At 49.5% G+C, this 15,755-nt stretch overlaps 1 protein-coding gene across 2 annotated transcripts in view; it reads right to left on the reverse strand.

The window, feature by feature from the left end:
• Positions 1–15,755, reverse strand: part of Catsperg (cation channel sperm associated auxiliary subunit gamma) — a 28,828-nt gene continuing 13,073 nt past the window's right edge. Inside the window, exons 9-28 of one of the 2 annotated variants that reach the window (XM_057762716.1) lie at positions 11,118–11,177; positions 10,883–10,999; positions 8,794–8,844; positions 8,551–8,680; positions 7,132–7,243; positions 6,713–6,871; positions 6,509–6,618; positions 5,568–5,781; positions 4,427–4,489; positions 4,136–4,334; positions 3,922–4,040; positions 3,663–3,743; positions 3,525–3,581; positions 3,261–3,417; positions 3,016–3,079; positions 2,816–2,911; positions 2,485–2,574; positions 572–664; positions 331–430; positions 1–246 (exon numbers count right to left, since the gene is read on the reverse strand). In XM_057762716.1, coding sequence (XP_057618699.1) covers positions 1–246; positions 331–430; positions 572–664; positions 2,485–2,574; positions 2,816–2,911; positions 3,016–3,079; positions 3,261–3,417; positions 3,525–3,581; positions 3,663–3,743; positions 3,922–4,040; positions 4,136–4,334; positions 4,427–4,489; positions 5,568–5,781; positions 6,509–6,618; positions 6,713–6,871; positions 7,132–7,243; positions 8,551–8,680; positions 8,794–8,844; positions 10,883–10,999; positions 11,118–11,177 — 2,318 coding nt within the window. The remainder of the gene's footprint in view (positions 247–330; positions 431–571; positions 665–2,484; positions 2,575–2,815; positions 2,912–3,015; positions 3,080–3,260; positions 3,418–3,524; positions 3,582–3,662; positions 3,744–3,921; positions 4,041–4,135; positions 4,335–4,426; positions 4,490–5,567; positions 5,782–6,508; positions 6,619–6,712; positions 6,872–7,131; positions 7,244–8,550; positions 8,681–8,793; positions 8,845–10,882; positions 11,000–11,117; positions 11,178–15,755) is intronic. The other variant, XM_057762717.1, reaches the window with a different exon arrangement.

The following is a 15,755-nucleotide window of genomic DNA, read 5'->3' on the forward strand; positions in this document are numbered from 1 at the left end:
TCACTTCCTGGCTACATTGTCCTCTTTGGAACCTGCTTTGGAGGGAGCCTTGGAACTTTCCTCTGAGCCACTCCGAGAATGGATGCTGAAGCCCGCGTTAGAGGTGGCGTAGGTGTAGTAGGAGTCTGAGGCCATGATGTTGTTAATCTTCCAGCGTAACGAGGCCCAGGCCTCCACTATGTGGGGCCAGATGAGGCAGAAGAGGATGTAGAAGACCACCAGGCCCAAAAGCAGACTGCTGGACACCTGTGGGCACAGCACGGCAGTCATGGGTGTGCAGTGTGGGATGAACCCTCCCGCCCCGTAGGGAAGCCTTTGACTGCCGCTCACGATGACGATGAAGAGGGACCGCTTGCCGCTGAGCGGTAGCCCATGAATGTGCAGTATGAAGATGAGCTTGTAGTCACAGTATGTGCTGGTGTCTACTCCTCTGATGAGGGAATGGAATTCAGAATTGGGTTAAGTTGTGTGGCATCATCCCATGGAACAGTCTCAGACACCCTCCGCACATGCACTTGCGTGCGCGCGCACACACACACACACACACACACACACTACATGCCTGGCTTACCTATTGCTCACCAACAACTTGAGGAAGAATTCAGGCGCAAAGATGCTTTGGGGAATGATGTCATGGCACGGGGAGTTCTCTAAACACAGCCACCTAGGAGTCCAAGTATAGGCAGCTGCAACACTTCACTTCGGTAAGCACCAGCTGAGTACAATCTCCACCTTCTCCAGGCTATTTGTCCCTTTTTAAGGGTGGTGCTTGGACTGAGCTGGGCAAGCACTCTACTGCAGAGCCACGCCCACTGTCAGCCCTTCCCTAGTACCTTCCAGGCAAGGGTTCTCCCACTGAGTTGCTGCCTCAACCCCTTCACTGGTAAATGAAGCCAGAGCTCCCCTACTGAGCCACACCCCATCTAGGTCTCCGCCTTCTCCTGCCTACTCAGCCCACTCAAACAGGGATGCTGTCTGAGCACCTGCCAAGAGAACAGGCTGGTCCCTAACTGCCCGCTGCCTCATTGCCTCCACCTGCCAACTCAGCCACCCGCGGGGCCGAGTGCCTCCTAGGAGCCACCTTCATTCTTCCATCCCACAAGCAGGGTCTGAACTCAGGCTAGGCACAAACTTGCGTCTCTTCTCTTACTCCCTCTTGGCTATTGTTCAGTAAACCTGAACTAAGGACGAACTTGGGTGCAGTTGGCTAATTTGTTCATTTGCCACCTTGTGGTATCATGGCTTTCTTTTCATTGACTCAAAGATGGTTATCAAGCCCTTACAAGCTATCGAACTCTGCTAGAGTGGATTCAGTCAGTTAACAGCTCCATTTAACTGGCAATGGATGCTGACCATGCATTGGTTTGTCCCATCTTCACTTAAAAAAAAAAGTTATATTGGGGCTGGAGAGATGGCTCAGAGGTTAAGAGTACTGCCTGCTCTTCCAGAAGTCCTGAGTTCAATTCCCAGCAACTACATGGTGGCTCACAACCATCTGTAATGAGATCTGGTGCCCTCTTCTGGCCTGTAGGCATACATGGAGGCTGAACCCTGTGTACATAATAAATAAATCAAAAAAAAGGATAACAACCAAAAATAATATTTTAAAAAGTTCAGGCGGATCTCTGTGAGTTCGAGACTAGCCTGGTCTACAAGAGCTAGTTCCAGGACAGGCTCCAAAACCAGAGAAACCCTGTCTCGAAAAACCAAAAAAAAAAAAAAATTAAAAAGTTATCTTGTGCCTACTCAAGAGCTGTGTAAAGGGGAGAGAGACCCTTCAAGAGAGAGTAACAGCTTAGAATGGTCAGGATGGAAATGTAAGGCGATCTGCAGGCAGAGGATCAAAGAAGGGTGGGCAGTGCCAGCGAAGACTCAGCATGGGAAAGGGATGGGCGAGTCCAGAGGAGTCGACTGCCCCTCTGGAAAGAAAGGGCTTGGATAACCTTGCTGAGAAAGGAGAGTGTGAGGCAAGGCCTGAGGACAGAATATGGGACCCAGGCTTCCGGCAGAGCCTCACTACACACTTACAAAGGCTTGCCCTCCTTGGGAAACATAAACAGTGTGACTCCAGGAAAGCTCCTCAGAGACCACGCTGGAGCACAGGGGAGCCAGGGGGGCTCATGCAAAGAGCAAGGCCCGAATTCCAATAAGCAGAGTACAACAATCATCATTTTGAGACAAGGCAGAGCTACAGAGTGAGACTCTGTGTAAAGCCAAACCAAACCAACAGGGTTCTGGGGAAGTGGTTCAGTTGGTAGAATGCTTGCCTGGCATTCACCAAGCCTAGCACCCCATAAAGTGGTCTGGGGGTGCACACCTGTAATCCCAGAATTCAGGAGACAGAAATGGGAGAATGAGAACAAGGATCATCCTCAGCTAGATGGTAAATTCAAGGCCAGTCTGGGCTACATGAGATGATAGCACCAAAACCAAACCAAACCAACCAAAAAAACAAACCTGGAGGGCAGAACTCTTGGGACTTACTCAATTCCCGGGCTCTGGTAGTTCATTATGTAGAACTTCTTGTCCGGAGTGGTTGTTTCAACCTTTGTTGTCCAGATGAGGCTATTGGTCCTGTGCAGGCCCCGATAATGTCAGGGTGGGTTGAGCACAACACAGTTGTTGGCACCGAAGGGACGGGGCCCTGGTGGGCGGGGCTGGAGCCTTGGCCTGTCTGTAGGTCTAATCTAGGACACTGGGTGGGTGGGTAAGCTTTGCAGCAAGAGCAGCAGCAAGCATCCCCTGTTTAACTGGAAGTGGGAGGGGAGACCCGCAGACCGGACCCAACTGTGGACAGGGGCCCCAGAGGGATTACTTGTCCAGTGGACTGTTGTAACGGTAGATTTCGTCTTCCGTGTAATCTCTGATGGTGTCCAATGTGGGACCGCCACCCACCACCAGCAGCAAGTAACTGCAGAATGAAGAGGGAAACGCGGACCACCTAGGCTCCTGAACCCTGCATCTCCCCCTTCCCGTTTGTCAAGTACCTGCAGCCTCCAGCCAGCCTTTCCTCACCTGCCGAGGAAGCTGCCCGAAGCTCCCGTCACCATGTCTTGGACTAAAAAGAAGGGCTGAAACACTGTGGGTTGCGGAGGAGAAGAGGGGAGGAAGAAGTTAGCTTTGTCCAGAGGGGAGCAGGAAGCAAGTGGAGGGGGGACTCGGGGTTGGAGCAAAAGGTGATGGGCTGTGGTGAAGGGAATGCAGGAGGGCAGTGGCCAGGACAGGAGGGCAGTGGACATGGGAGAAGGGATGGGACACACAGTCACGATAGAGAAAGCATGGCATCTCAGGGTTCGGCACCGCACAGTCGAAATAGTGTTTGTTTAAGTCCCGGGAGTACATGATCGTGTAGGTGACGTCGAAGGCCAGGCGCTTGCCAGGGGGACAGCCGATTAACACTGGCACCATCAAATGACCCTAGGAAGGAAAAAGACCTCCTGCTGGGGGGTGGCAACTCCAGCCCTGTGGCAACTCCACCCAACCTTCCACTCCCAATACCAGGCCCAGTACCCAAGTTCCAGTACTTGCATGCTTGCCCCAAGGTATGTGGTCTGGAAGCATTTTCCAGAGGATCCCAACACCTGTGGGTAGGAGTGGCTGATGCTACGAACCCTAAGGGCCAGGGTCCCATCCCTACATCCTCCCCCAGGCTTGGACCATACTTTGACCATCAAAGAAGTCTTCTTGAGGTTATGTCCACTGAGGCCCTGATCATAGCAGACCTTTTGGTCCTCGACTGTAATCTGAGGTAAAGAAAGGAGAGGCTGAAATAAAGGGATATCCAAAAATGCCCTTGGATCCAGAGCCATTGGAAGACCCGATAACTGGGGCTCAGAGGGGGGCTAATAAGATCTGTGGCTTTCCACTGACTGTGCAGAGGACCAGAGGGACAGCACCCGTGCTCCTCTCTGGCCTCCTCACCTTGTAGAGCACTGCTTTGCGGTTAATAAGGACCTCCTGATTCACAGATGCCTGAAGGCATTCGGGATCAGCCACTGCCACAGCCACTGCCATATTCTTATCTATCTGGTAGCCAGAGCCTGTCAGGGAAAGTGGGAGGGGCTTGAAGCCTGGAACCCACCCCCAGAGGCTCCCGGCCCCACCTTCGGTTGCCAAGTAGGCCCCGCCCACAGACCAGCGTTGGTGCTGAAGTGTGAGGTGTCCCCGTGGGACGACAGGAAGACGGTGAAACTAAACGAGTTGCCCTTGTCCAGGAAGACAATCTCGGGCAGCCCGTGTTCTTTGGAGACGTTGTAGAGCTTTTTGTAGCTGCTCATGTCGATGTACATGCCTTCCGCTGCCAGCCAGTTGCTGGACAGGTAGAAGTAGTAATCCTGAAAGTACCAGGTAGTCAGCCAGTGGACGCTGGATGGGACGCCAGCATCTCAGTGCTGTCCCTCCACCAATTCCCAACCCGTCCACCTACCTTGAACTGTGTTTTGTGTTCCCACCAGCGCCAAGTGGGATCATGCACAGGGTCCGCGTAGGGCTGCGGAATGGTCAGACACCATGAGGTGACTGCGAGGAGGCAGACAGCTAACTCTAGGATTGGTTTCTGCTCATAGCTCAGAGTAGGAGCTGAACCCCAGCCCGCCCCAATACCCGTCTTCCTGTGTCTTGCGAGCTTGTCTCGGGGCCAGAAACCTTGCTTGTGTTTCCAAAGAAGCAGCCCAGCAAGTTTTCACTGAACCGTGGTCTGATCAGACTAGACTGGCTGACCAGTGAGTCTCACTGTTCAAGTCCAGCTCTGCCTCCCCAGCGCCAGGATTACAGACCAACCCAGCCCTCACACACAGCTTTTTCTGTGGGTGCCGTGATTCGTACTCAGGGTTTGTGCATCATCTCCCTGGTCCCTTGTTTTGTTCTATGTCTGGTTGGTTTCGGGTTTTTTTGTTGTTGTTTCTTTTATTAATTTTATTTTATTGATACAGGGTCTTACTACGTAGCCTGGCTGTCCTCCAGCTCATCATGTAGACCAGGCTGACCACAAACTCAAGAGTTCTGTCTGCCTCTGCCTCTAGAGTGCCCGGATAAGGTATAAGGGCTGCAGCATCACATCAGCCCTCCCCACAATTCACACACACAAACAACTTTTTGTTGTTGTTTTTTTTTGTTGTTGTTGTTGTTGTTTTTGTTTTTTTCAAGATAAGGTTTCTCTGTAGCTTTGGAGCCTGTCCTGGAACTGGCTCTTGTAGACCAGGCTGGTCTCAAACTCACAAAAATCCGCCTGCCTCTGCCTCCAGAGTACTGGGATTAAAGGCGTGCACCACCACCGCCTGACCCCTTTTTTTTTAATCGCAGGGTCTCATGTAGTCAAGGCTGGTCTTGAACTTCTGATCTCTGAGCTTTCTGCCTCCACCTCCCAAGTGCTGAGATTATAGGCATGGGCCAGCATGTGTAACCTAAACCTGGCTTCTTGACTTTTAATCCAAGGGCCTCACCCCTAAGAACCACTCTGAAGTCCAGCTCAAACCTTTTGCCTCTGCCCCGTCATCCTCTGTGTGTTTGAACTTCAGGCTGTAATCTGGCTGCATTACCCCGTCAAGCTCACCCCTCCAGGTGCCCACCTTGTCATACTTGGAGTGAAGCCACAGCAGGTAATAGATGAGTCCTTGATATACAGCAAGTGTTTTATTATTGTGGAAGCCCTGGGACTCGGAGACCAGAGGTGGTGGAGCATGGTAGATCTCCTGACGTGAAAGATGCTGTGTTTTGGGCAGGTCACGTAGACGCATCACCTTGAAAGGGCACATGTGGGAGAAGGCGAGCATCCTGCGGTTCCTGGGCAGCAGTGGGCAGTGGGCATACAAGGGGAGATAGATGCTGATACCTCTGGAATATCAGGAGCATCCCCAGATCTTTATTTCCCCACTTCTGAGTTGCTAGTTCCCTAAATTTATCCTGGCTTGTAGCAAACTCCGTTCAGACCCTCATGTTCGGCACTCTCTGACCACACTCTGTTGGCTGTCTCTCAGACGAGAGCCACCTCCTCCACCTTCAGTTCCCCAGGGATCTCTACTCAAAGTCTTCTACACTCAGCCCAGTTAGGTCCCTTGCCTTGCTTCCACCCCAACCAACCGCCATGTGCTTTTCTGATTCCACCCTCTGCAGGTGCTTAGAAGCCCCTTTCCCCAGTCTCACTAGTAGCCCAGAGTAGCCTTGAACTGCAAATTCTTTTGTAACCTTGCTCTTGCTAAGATTGCAGTCATCAACCATTGCTGGAGTCTGTCGGTTAGTGAAGGACTAGATGCTGGTCCCTTTAGGGCTTTTACGAGTGAGTAAGGCTGTCTCCTCTAAGCTCCCTTTCCCACTTCTCCTTATAATTCCCCTGCACCCTCTCACCATGGCCCCCTCCTCCCTGATGACCAGCTGCACCACATTCTTCCTTTGAGCCTTGCTCCATGCAGAGCGCCCATGCATCTGCATCCCAGGCGATCCTTAGGGTGTCTCTTGCTCCTGCCCCTTGCCTGGGAGCTCTCAGACCTTTTCAAGGGCCCCATCTTCTCACCCATCCTTCAGCAGTATCTGGGGGTTGTTCTGGTCAAAAAGCAGCACCTGCGCCACGGGCAAGACCCTCTTGACCAATCGTTTATTCCCGGTGGCGTGAAGATATACCAACTGGGGCAGAAGCAGGCAGGTAAGCTGGTGGGAACCTCCTTGTGGTCCCCACCTGCGCCCCATCTCCGCCCTACCCTCCACCACCCTCGGCTACCTGGTAGAGCTCGCCATCTTCATAGAAGATGGAGACCAAGAACTCTTGGTCTGCATAGAGGGAAGACTGCTGCATCTTCTGCAGGTTGAAGAAGATGCTCCAGCCTCTGGATGGGACCAGGCGGTAGACATCATAGCCACCTTCCAGGAAGTACCAGATCTGTGGACCAGCAGTCATTTTATATATATATAAATATGTATATATATACATATATATATGTATATATATCCCCTCCCTACTCTCCCACTGTGCTTGTGTGTCTTTGGAAAAAAAATCTCCTACCCTCTCTGAGTTCCAGGGCCCAGTTACAAATAGAGCTTCTATTGACATTATCTTGGGATCCCTTAAGGGTGTTCACCATGACAGGAGGGTTTGGCGGTGAACAAGGAGGGCTTGGGGAGAACAACAGGGTAGCTCACCTCATCTGTTTCTGTGACAAAAGCCATGTCTCCTTGGTAAGAGTTGACCATGTATTTGATGGTGGAGTCCTTGGGGAAGTCCACCAGATAAATGAAGTGTAACCTATTGTAGCTGGAAAGACAGAGAGAGGGAGCCCAGAGAATGGGGACAGGCCAGTGTTCTTGGACGCCTGCATCTCCCATAGTCTAGCACAGGACTCACTGTCTGCAGGCGCTATAGACAATAGTGAAGGGACCCCTAAATGCCAGTGTCAGCTTCCACCATGCATTGGAGTGTCCTTGTGCCCTTGGATCCCCATCTTCTTTTCTCTGATCTTTTGGGACCCCAGGACCCAGCTCTCTGGCCTGGGACTTCAGTAAAAGCGCCATCTTGCCTACAAATGAAGTCCCAATGTCATACAATCCGAGCCCTGGGTCCAGACATGCCTAAAGCTGACTCTCAATCATTTTAAATAGATTCTTTGTGCTTAAATAATTTTTTAAAGATTTATTCATTACGTATAGAATGTTCTTCCTGCAGGCTACAACAGGGCACCAGATTTCATTATAGATGGTTGTGAGCCACCATGTTGTTGCTGGGACTTGAACTCAGAACCTCTGGAAGAGCAGTCAGTGCTCTTAACCTCTGAGCCATCTCTCCAGCCCTCCCCCTCCTCCCCCTTTTTTTAGTTTTTCATGACAGGGTTTTTTTGTGTAGCCCTAGCTGTACTGGAACTTGCTCTATTGACCAGGCTGGACTTGAACTCAGAGATCCACCGTCTCTGCCTTCTAAGTCCTGGGATTAAAGGCCTGCACAACCACTGCTCGACTTCCTGCTCTTACAGGTAGGGTCCAAGCACCCTTTGACTCCAGCTCCAGGGTTTCTAATGCCCTCTTCTGGCCTCCATGGATACCTGTACTCCTATGTGTAGGCCACCACACAGACACACATACATACACATAATGAAAATAAAACTTTACTGGGCGTTATGGCACACGCCTTTAATCTCAAGCACTGGACAGAGGCAGAGGCAGATGGATCTCTGTGAGTTCAAGGCCATCCTGGTCTACATAGTGAGTTCTAGGACAGCAAGGGCTACATAGTGATATCTGTCTCAAAAACAAACAAATAAAAATTATTTATATAAATAAATATGTGGGGGGCCCCTGGGAAGATGGCTTATGCCTACCTTTGCAGGATATGGGGGCCCTGGGAAGATGGCTCATGCCTACCTTTGCAGGATGTGGGGGCCCTGGGAAGATGGCTCATGCCTACCTTTGCAGGATGTGGGGCCCTGGGAAGATGGGTATGCCTACCTTTGCAGGATGAATGGGAAGATGGCTTGTGCCTACCTTTGCAGGATGTGGGGGGCCCCTGGAAGATGGCTCATGCCTACCTTTGCAGGATGTGGGGGCTCTGGGAAGATGGCTCATGCCTACCTTTGCAGGATGAAGTTACCCCAGATGTACAGCATGTTGTTGAATGTGTTGAAGAACAGGCCCTTCGGTATCATCAAAGTGTTGGTGTAGGTCTCTGTCCCATCTAGCACCAGGAACTCCAAATCGTGACCTGACCACAGCAAAGAAAGAAAGGGTGTGGTGTGGAGGAGGAGCATAGGCAGTCGCCTGGGCTCTTCCTGGCCACTGCCCACCCCAGAAGTCACCCTCACCCTCTAGTCCTACCTTCTGGGATAAACCTTGGTAGTGTGTAGAGAATGTTCAATGTCTGGTTCTCTAAAAGGAGGAAAGCAGCACTTTGAGAGCTGAAGGCCTCTCCATATCTGAAAGAGGGCACAGTTGCCAGCTCGGCAATCCTCAGACACAACTGTGTAGGCAACTGGGCAAGGGGGCACTTTAACCCCAGCACTCAGGACGCAGAGACATGTGCGTCTTCATGAGTTCAAGGACAGCCTGGTCTATATGAGGAACTCCAGGCCAGTTAGGATAACATCATGAGACCTTGTTTCAAAAAGTAAATGAATAAATACAGATTCCCACCCATCTTAAAGATTCTACTGACTTACCATTTAGGGTTGATTTATTATATTTATTGTGTGTGTGTGTGTGTGTGTCTGTGTGTGCACACGCGTGTGTATACAAATGCACATTCCACAACAACAGAGGACAACTTTCAGGAGTCAGTTATCTCCTTTTACCATGTGGGTCCTGAGAACTGAGCTTAGGTTATCGGGCTTGGTAGCAAGTGACTGTTCCCACTAAGTCATCTTGGTAACTCTGTGCTATAGGGATGAATACTTTGCATTGGTTCGGATCTTAATCTATTGATACAAATTTAAGGCCAATTTTATTATATTTCTGCTCTTGATTAAGGTATTGTGTTTGTACAGTACATTTAAAAATGTCATGTATAATTAAGAAATACAGGTCACTAGACAGTCTTCTATAAAAGTCAAGCTTGTAGTCGTGTTTGTTAGGTTTTCTAGATGTACAAAGATATATTTCAGAAGGATAGATATGCTTCAAATCTTTCAAAGACTAACAGAATATGGCATTTAAAATGTTTAAGAACTTAGGAGTTTTCATGACAATGAGACACAACTGCATCTGGCAGCACCAATCTACTTCAAGAGGATGGTGGACATCGAAGAGGCTCCTTATGGAGTTTGTTAGCCATTTGGGCAAGAAACTGCTCTTGACTGGACTGCTTGATGTTATGCTGTATGAAATGGACATGCAGGATCCACAGAAAAATGACTGCTGAACCTGCCTAAAGGTGAGACAGTCCATTACGGTACCTGTTTCATGAAAGAGTCTGCTAGACATTCTGCAGGATACAGAAAAAAGTGACTGACAAACTGCCAATATAGGTGGAAATGTGTTTGAAATTTCCTGATTCATGGAAAGGTCTGCCAGATGCTATGGGCCTGTAGGTTAAATATTGGGTGCCCCAGGATACAGAACAACTCTGGGTGACTGTCTAGGCAGTGAGATGTCTCTGTCAATTTTAGAGTTTTGGAAGTTGCTTACAATGCACTTCCTGCTTACTTAGGTAATATTTTATCCTTCTGGAGTCTTTGATGGAGTTGAGAATAGATAGTTTTTATTATAGTTTTCCTTAGTTATGATAAAAGATAAAGTATATATAAATATTTTAACTGTAATTCTTGCTTGATACCTGTTTTATTATATGTAATTTAACTTTGCTAATGTTAAAACCTTCCTTTTTATTTAGACAGAAAAGAGGAGATGATGTGGGATTCCCCTCTGAATCCTTTGAATATCACTGGTTAACAAAGAAGCTGATTAGGGCCTATTGCAGTGCAGAATAGGGCAAGGCAGGAATTCCAGGCAGATAGAGGATGAAAGGAGGCAAAGTAAGAGAAAAGCCATGTAGTCGTCACAGGAGACAGACACTGAATGGAACCTTACCGAGTTGCAATACACAGACTAACAGAAATGGGTTAATTTAAGATATAGGAACTAGTCAATAAGAAGTGTAAGCTAATAGGCCAAGCAGTGTTGTAATAATAGTTTCTGTGGGGTTATTTGGGTCTGGGTGGCCAGGATTGAATGAGCAGTCTCCATCAACATCCCAGAATATCAATATCAGTGTGTGTGTGTGTGTGTGTGTTCCAGATCCAGCTTTCTGTTCCCCTCTTTATTCTTCCTCCTTGTCCTCCTATTTCTCTCCGAGATACGCAGGCTTCCCCAGTCCACTCTAAGAGCTAAGAGCAGAGTGTTTGGTATGGACATACAACCCACAGTCTAGGCTCTTACATGTTCCCTCCTGACCTCCAGACAACCTGATTACCTGTGTTAAATTTGACTAGGTGAAAGACCTTAACAGAAGTCGAGAAGGCCTCCACTAACAATAACAAGGCCCTCTCATCAGCAATGTATGTAGCCCAGTTGATGGAGCAGTTTGAACCTGTTGGGAGAGAGCAGAAACGAAAGCAATCCAGGCCCTGATGTCTTCCCCAGAACCCTTCTCACCCTCCTCAGAGGCCTCCCACCCTCCAACCCAGATCCCACCAAAAAATGAGTACCTGGTATCCTATCACACATTGACCAGCCATCCGGCACCATCTGGAAGGTCACGAGGCCATCTGTGGATCAAATCAGGTCCCATGCTCAGGCCCTTTTTAGTCCACCAGCATCTGTAGGGCATTCCACCCAACCAGCACCCCATCAGCATTCCCACACATTGAAACTCTTAGTTCAGAGAGTCTAGGGACTAGGTCTGCCTTCCAGCTTTCTCATCCCTGCACTGATAAAGGGTCTCAGAAATGTTCTTAGATTTGGCAATGTGACCAATGGAAGCCAATCCTAGTGCAGCCCGTGGCTGGGATTTAGAGTTATTGAAGCGAGGTGTGGTGGTGCACACTGGGGATCCCAGCTCTCACTCACTGCTAGATTCCATGCAAGTACTCGAATGCTGATCCAAGCTCTGGCCCCAGTTTTGTCTTTTAGCTCAACATGGCTTCCACCTTTTTATCCTTCTGCCTTAGCCTTCCAAGTGTTGTGACTGCATGTGTACACCACCATGTCCAGGGAATCTTTGTAATCTTTATATCAACCCAAAGACACAGACTCTAGTGTCGTCATCTGGTCCCATGTTTACAGATGGGAACGTGAGCCACAGACACGGGGCTCCACAGAGCAGCGCGTGGAGTATGAGTCGCATCCAGTCACCATGGGATGCAACAACAGGCACTATCAGCGCTCTTGCAAACAAACAAAAACAAAGAAAAACCAAACATGCCTTTTCAGTCGGGCCCGGCAGATGCCTGGCGGGAAAGCGAAAACAGGCCAAGCCCTGACTACTGGTACAGGCCTTCAATCTGAGGGGCAGGCAGGGCAGGGGGATTTAAAGCCACCGTGGACTGCATAGTGAGTTCAAAGACAGCGAGTTACATACTGAGTTCATGTCTCAAAAAATAAACAAGCAAACAAATGAAATGAAAATGCAGAAAGATGACAATGGCACCTCTATGACTCTCTGACAAGGGAGAAATTTGGGTCAGATTCCTGCTTAACACTGTATGCAAGCATGCAATAACTTTAGATTTATTTGTTTTCGGTGTCTGAGTGGTTTGCATACCTATCTCTCTGGGTACCACCTGGGTGCCTGGTGCTGGAGGAGGCCAAAAGAGAACTTCAGAATGTTCTGGTGGAAGCTGCACCTCAATCCCCCTCCCCCATCTCTCTCTCCCCAAACCCTATTTCATCTCTGAAAGCCCTTCAAATATGGCTCCTCCCACTGAGATGTTCAAGACCACTCCCACAGAGTATTTAAACTGCTCCCCTGAAAACAGACATGCGGTTTTTTGGTCTCTCTTCTCCATCTCCTCTCTGGGGGCCAGAAAATGATCTGGGAGTGTTTTAACAATTAAACCCGGGCTTTTCCTAATTCAGTTTGATTTGGCGTGATTTGGCTTGCTGCATTGGTGTGAGGCTTATTGTGGTGCAAACTTCATCTGGAGGCTCCACTGAGGGGCTGATTTTCCCTACCAGGCCCTGGGCCTCATGGTGGCCAAACACCCTTCTACCACACACCTGCTCTTCACCAGACTAAGAAGGCTTTCAGCTGGGTAAGTTGTCCTTCTAAGACATTGCCTTAGAAGCCTGGGGCCTCCTCTGATTTTTGGGGTGGCCTGCCAAAGACGGGTGCCAGGCCCCCGATCCATTACCAGAGCAAAGACCTGCCTTTGTTTCACGGGACCATTCTTCAGAAGACATTCTGTTCAAGTAAATATCCCACACACCCCTTTTTTTTGACCCAAAGCCTACCACAGTGGATGCATTGCATTAGGCTTCGGGTCCCAGCATAGACTTGTGAAATGGGCACCTGCAATTCAAAGCCAGATCCCCAAACACCTGTGGGGTGTCTTCTACAAAAATCTACTCAATTGGGGCTGTCTGACATCATATGTCCTGAACGCCTGATTTCTCTGTGCACTAAGTCCTGACCACAATATGCTCTTGATAACCCATCCGGATGGCCACCAGAGGGAAACGTAGAATTCTCTGTCCTCTGCAGTCTTGACAACTTTTGTCCGGGTAAAGTTAAGTGCCTTCCACAGGTTTTGGATTCTGCATTCTCACCCTCCCTACAGCAGCCAGCGTCCCATGGCAGTGGTCTTGTTGGCTAGGGTTGGGGTACCTCCAGATTTGCCTATCTGGGAACTGGGACCCTGAAATTCTGCTCTGACCATGATGCCAGAGACATGGGGCCCTCCCTCATTCCCCTCAACCCTGCTTACCCATCCCCCTCCTACTTGCCACAGGTTCCTTCAGGTGGCCAACATTCCCCACATCCTCCCTCTATCCACCCTCATCCCTTCTTCCCCTCTGGGAAAAGGTCCAAAGACCAAATTCCTCCTCCTTTTTACCCACCCTTCCTGTTCTCCCCTCCCTCCTACTGTCCCTTATCCCCCACCAATGCCACAAGCTACATCCTGATCCCCTTCTACACACTGGCCTAACTCCCCCGCCGCCCCAATCCTCCCAGATGTCTTCTCATGCCCAGTCTTGCCAGACTGCCTTCCTCTGCCCTCTCTGGAGGTAGCTGGAGCCCATGGAATTGTTGAAGTCCACATTCCAGTCTCTCTTCAGGACTTCTCACAAATAGAAAAGTGGTTGGGTTCCTTGGACTGCTAATCCTTCTGCTTATATTAAGGAGTTTTGCTATCTGTCCCAGGCCTACTATCTGACCTGGCATGACCTCTCTGCCATCCAGGCCTAAACTCTCACTCTCACGGAGTGAGGTCCTGTTCAGGCAACAGCTAGACAGTATGCAAACCAGACCCACCTAGGGGACAATGTGGTCCCTTTGGGTGACATGGCAGTGCCAGTTACAATGTCCTACTGGGACTACCAACTGGGTCAAAGTGGCCATCAGAGGAGAGACCTTACAGTTTGTTGTCTCCTCCAAAGTATGGAAATGGTCTCAGTTGTTAATTTTGATGAACTCTGAAAGATTACACAGCTGATGTGGGAGGGTCTTCTGTCTATGTGTTACTTTCATTAGTTAATAAAGAAACTGCCTTGGCCCTGTGTAGGACAGCAGCTTAGACAGGCAGAGTAGACAGAACAGAATGCTGGAAGAAAGAAGCAGATTCACACAGACGCCATGATTCTTTGACCCGAGACGAATGTAGGCGAGAATCTTCCCGGTAAGCCACCACCTCGTGGTGCTACACAGATTATTAGAAATGGGTTAATCGCCGGGCGGTGGTGGCGCACGCCTTTAATCCCAGCACTCGGGAGGCAGAGGCAGGCGGATCTCTGTGAGTTCGAGACCAGCCTGGTCTACAAGAGCTAGTTCCAAGACAGGCTCCAAAACCACAGAGAAACCCTGTCTCGAAAAACCAAAAAAAAAAAAAAAAAAAATAGAAATGGGTTAATCAAGATGTGAGAGTTAGAGCCGGGCGATGGTGGCGCACGCCTTTAATCCCAGCACTCGGAAGGCAGAGGCAGGCGGATCTCTGTGAGTTCGAGACCAGCCTGGTCTACAGAGCTAGTTTCAGGACAGGCTCCAAAGCCACAGAGAAACCCTGTCTCAAAAAACCAAAAAAAAAAAAAAAAAAAAATGTGAGAGTTAGCCAATAAGAGGCTACAGATAATGGGCCAGGCAGTATTTAAAAGAATACAGTTTCCATGTAATTATTTCGGGTGTAAAGCTAGCCAGGTGGCGGGATGCAGCCCTCTGGAAGCAGCCAGCAGCTCCTTCTACACACAGCTAGCTGACACAAACCTAAATCATGGACGAGAGTCCATAGTTTAATGAACTCGACTTGACCCAGCATCCCTGGTGTGAACCACGACCTGGCCACCCATTTCATTTCTCAGCAGCACCAGATACCAGCAAGAAATTTAAAAAGGCTGAGGAGGGTCTCCAAACTCCCACACAGGAATTGGTGAAAACAGTTTTTAGAATTTGTAATGACTGAGATGAGGCAGTTGAATCCTCCTGTTAGACAAGGCTGTAACAAGAAAGCTATGCCCAGGCTGGAGAGATGGCTCAGAGGTTAGGAGCATTGCCTGCTCTTCCAAAGGTCCCGAGTTCAATTCCCAGCAACCACATGGTGGCTCACAACCATCTGTAATGAGGCCTGGTGCCCTCTTCTGGCCTGTAGGCATACATGCAGACAGAATATTGTGTACATAATAAATAAATAAATATTAAAAAAAAGAAGGCGATGCCCAAGCCTTAGCAGCTGCCCTGAGGGACCCCCACAAGTCATCTCAACCAGAAGCCTGCTTCAAATGTAGCCAAGAGGCTCACTAGCCACGATATTGCCCTGCCCCCCAGTCGAGGCCGTGTAGTCTGCCTTCTGCAGACAGCCTGGACACTGGCAATCAGAATGCCTCCGTGCAGGCCACACCACAGAGGTCCAACCTCACCAGCACCGGCATCTGAGACTCTTCCAACCTTTGAACTACACAGCCTGGTGGAAAACTGGCGTGACCCAGACTTGATGACCCCCATTGACTTCCCTGAGCCTGGGGTAATGCTGCAGGTAGCAGGTGAGTCCATTGACTGTCTACTGGACATGGCAGCTTCTTACTCTGTTTTAACATCTCACTGGGATCCTAAAGTTCCCTTGACGACTTCTGTCTTGGGGGTAGACAGGACCCGCTTCTTCCCACTTAAGACCCTCCCCTCCCTGCATCCTCGCAGG

The sequence above is a fragment of the Chionomys nivalis genome, chromosome 2 (assembly GCF_950005125.1).
Source record: "Chionomys nivalis chromosome 2, mChiNiv1.1, whole genome shotgun sequence".
Classification (NCBI taxonomy): domain Eukaryota; kingdom Metazoa; phylum Chordata; class Mammalia; order Rodentia; family Cricetidae; genus Chionomys; species Chionomys nivalis.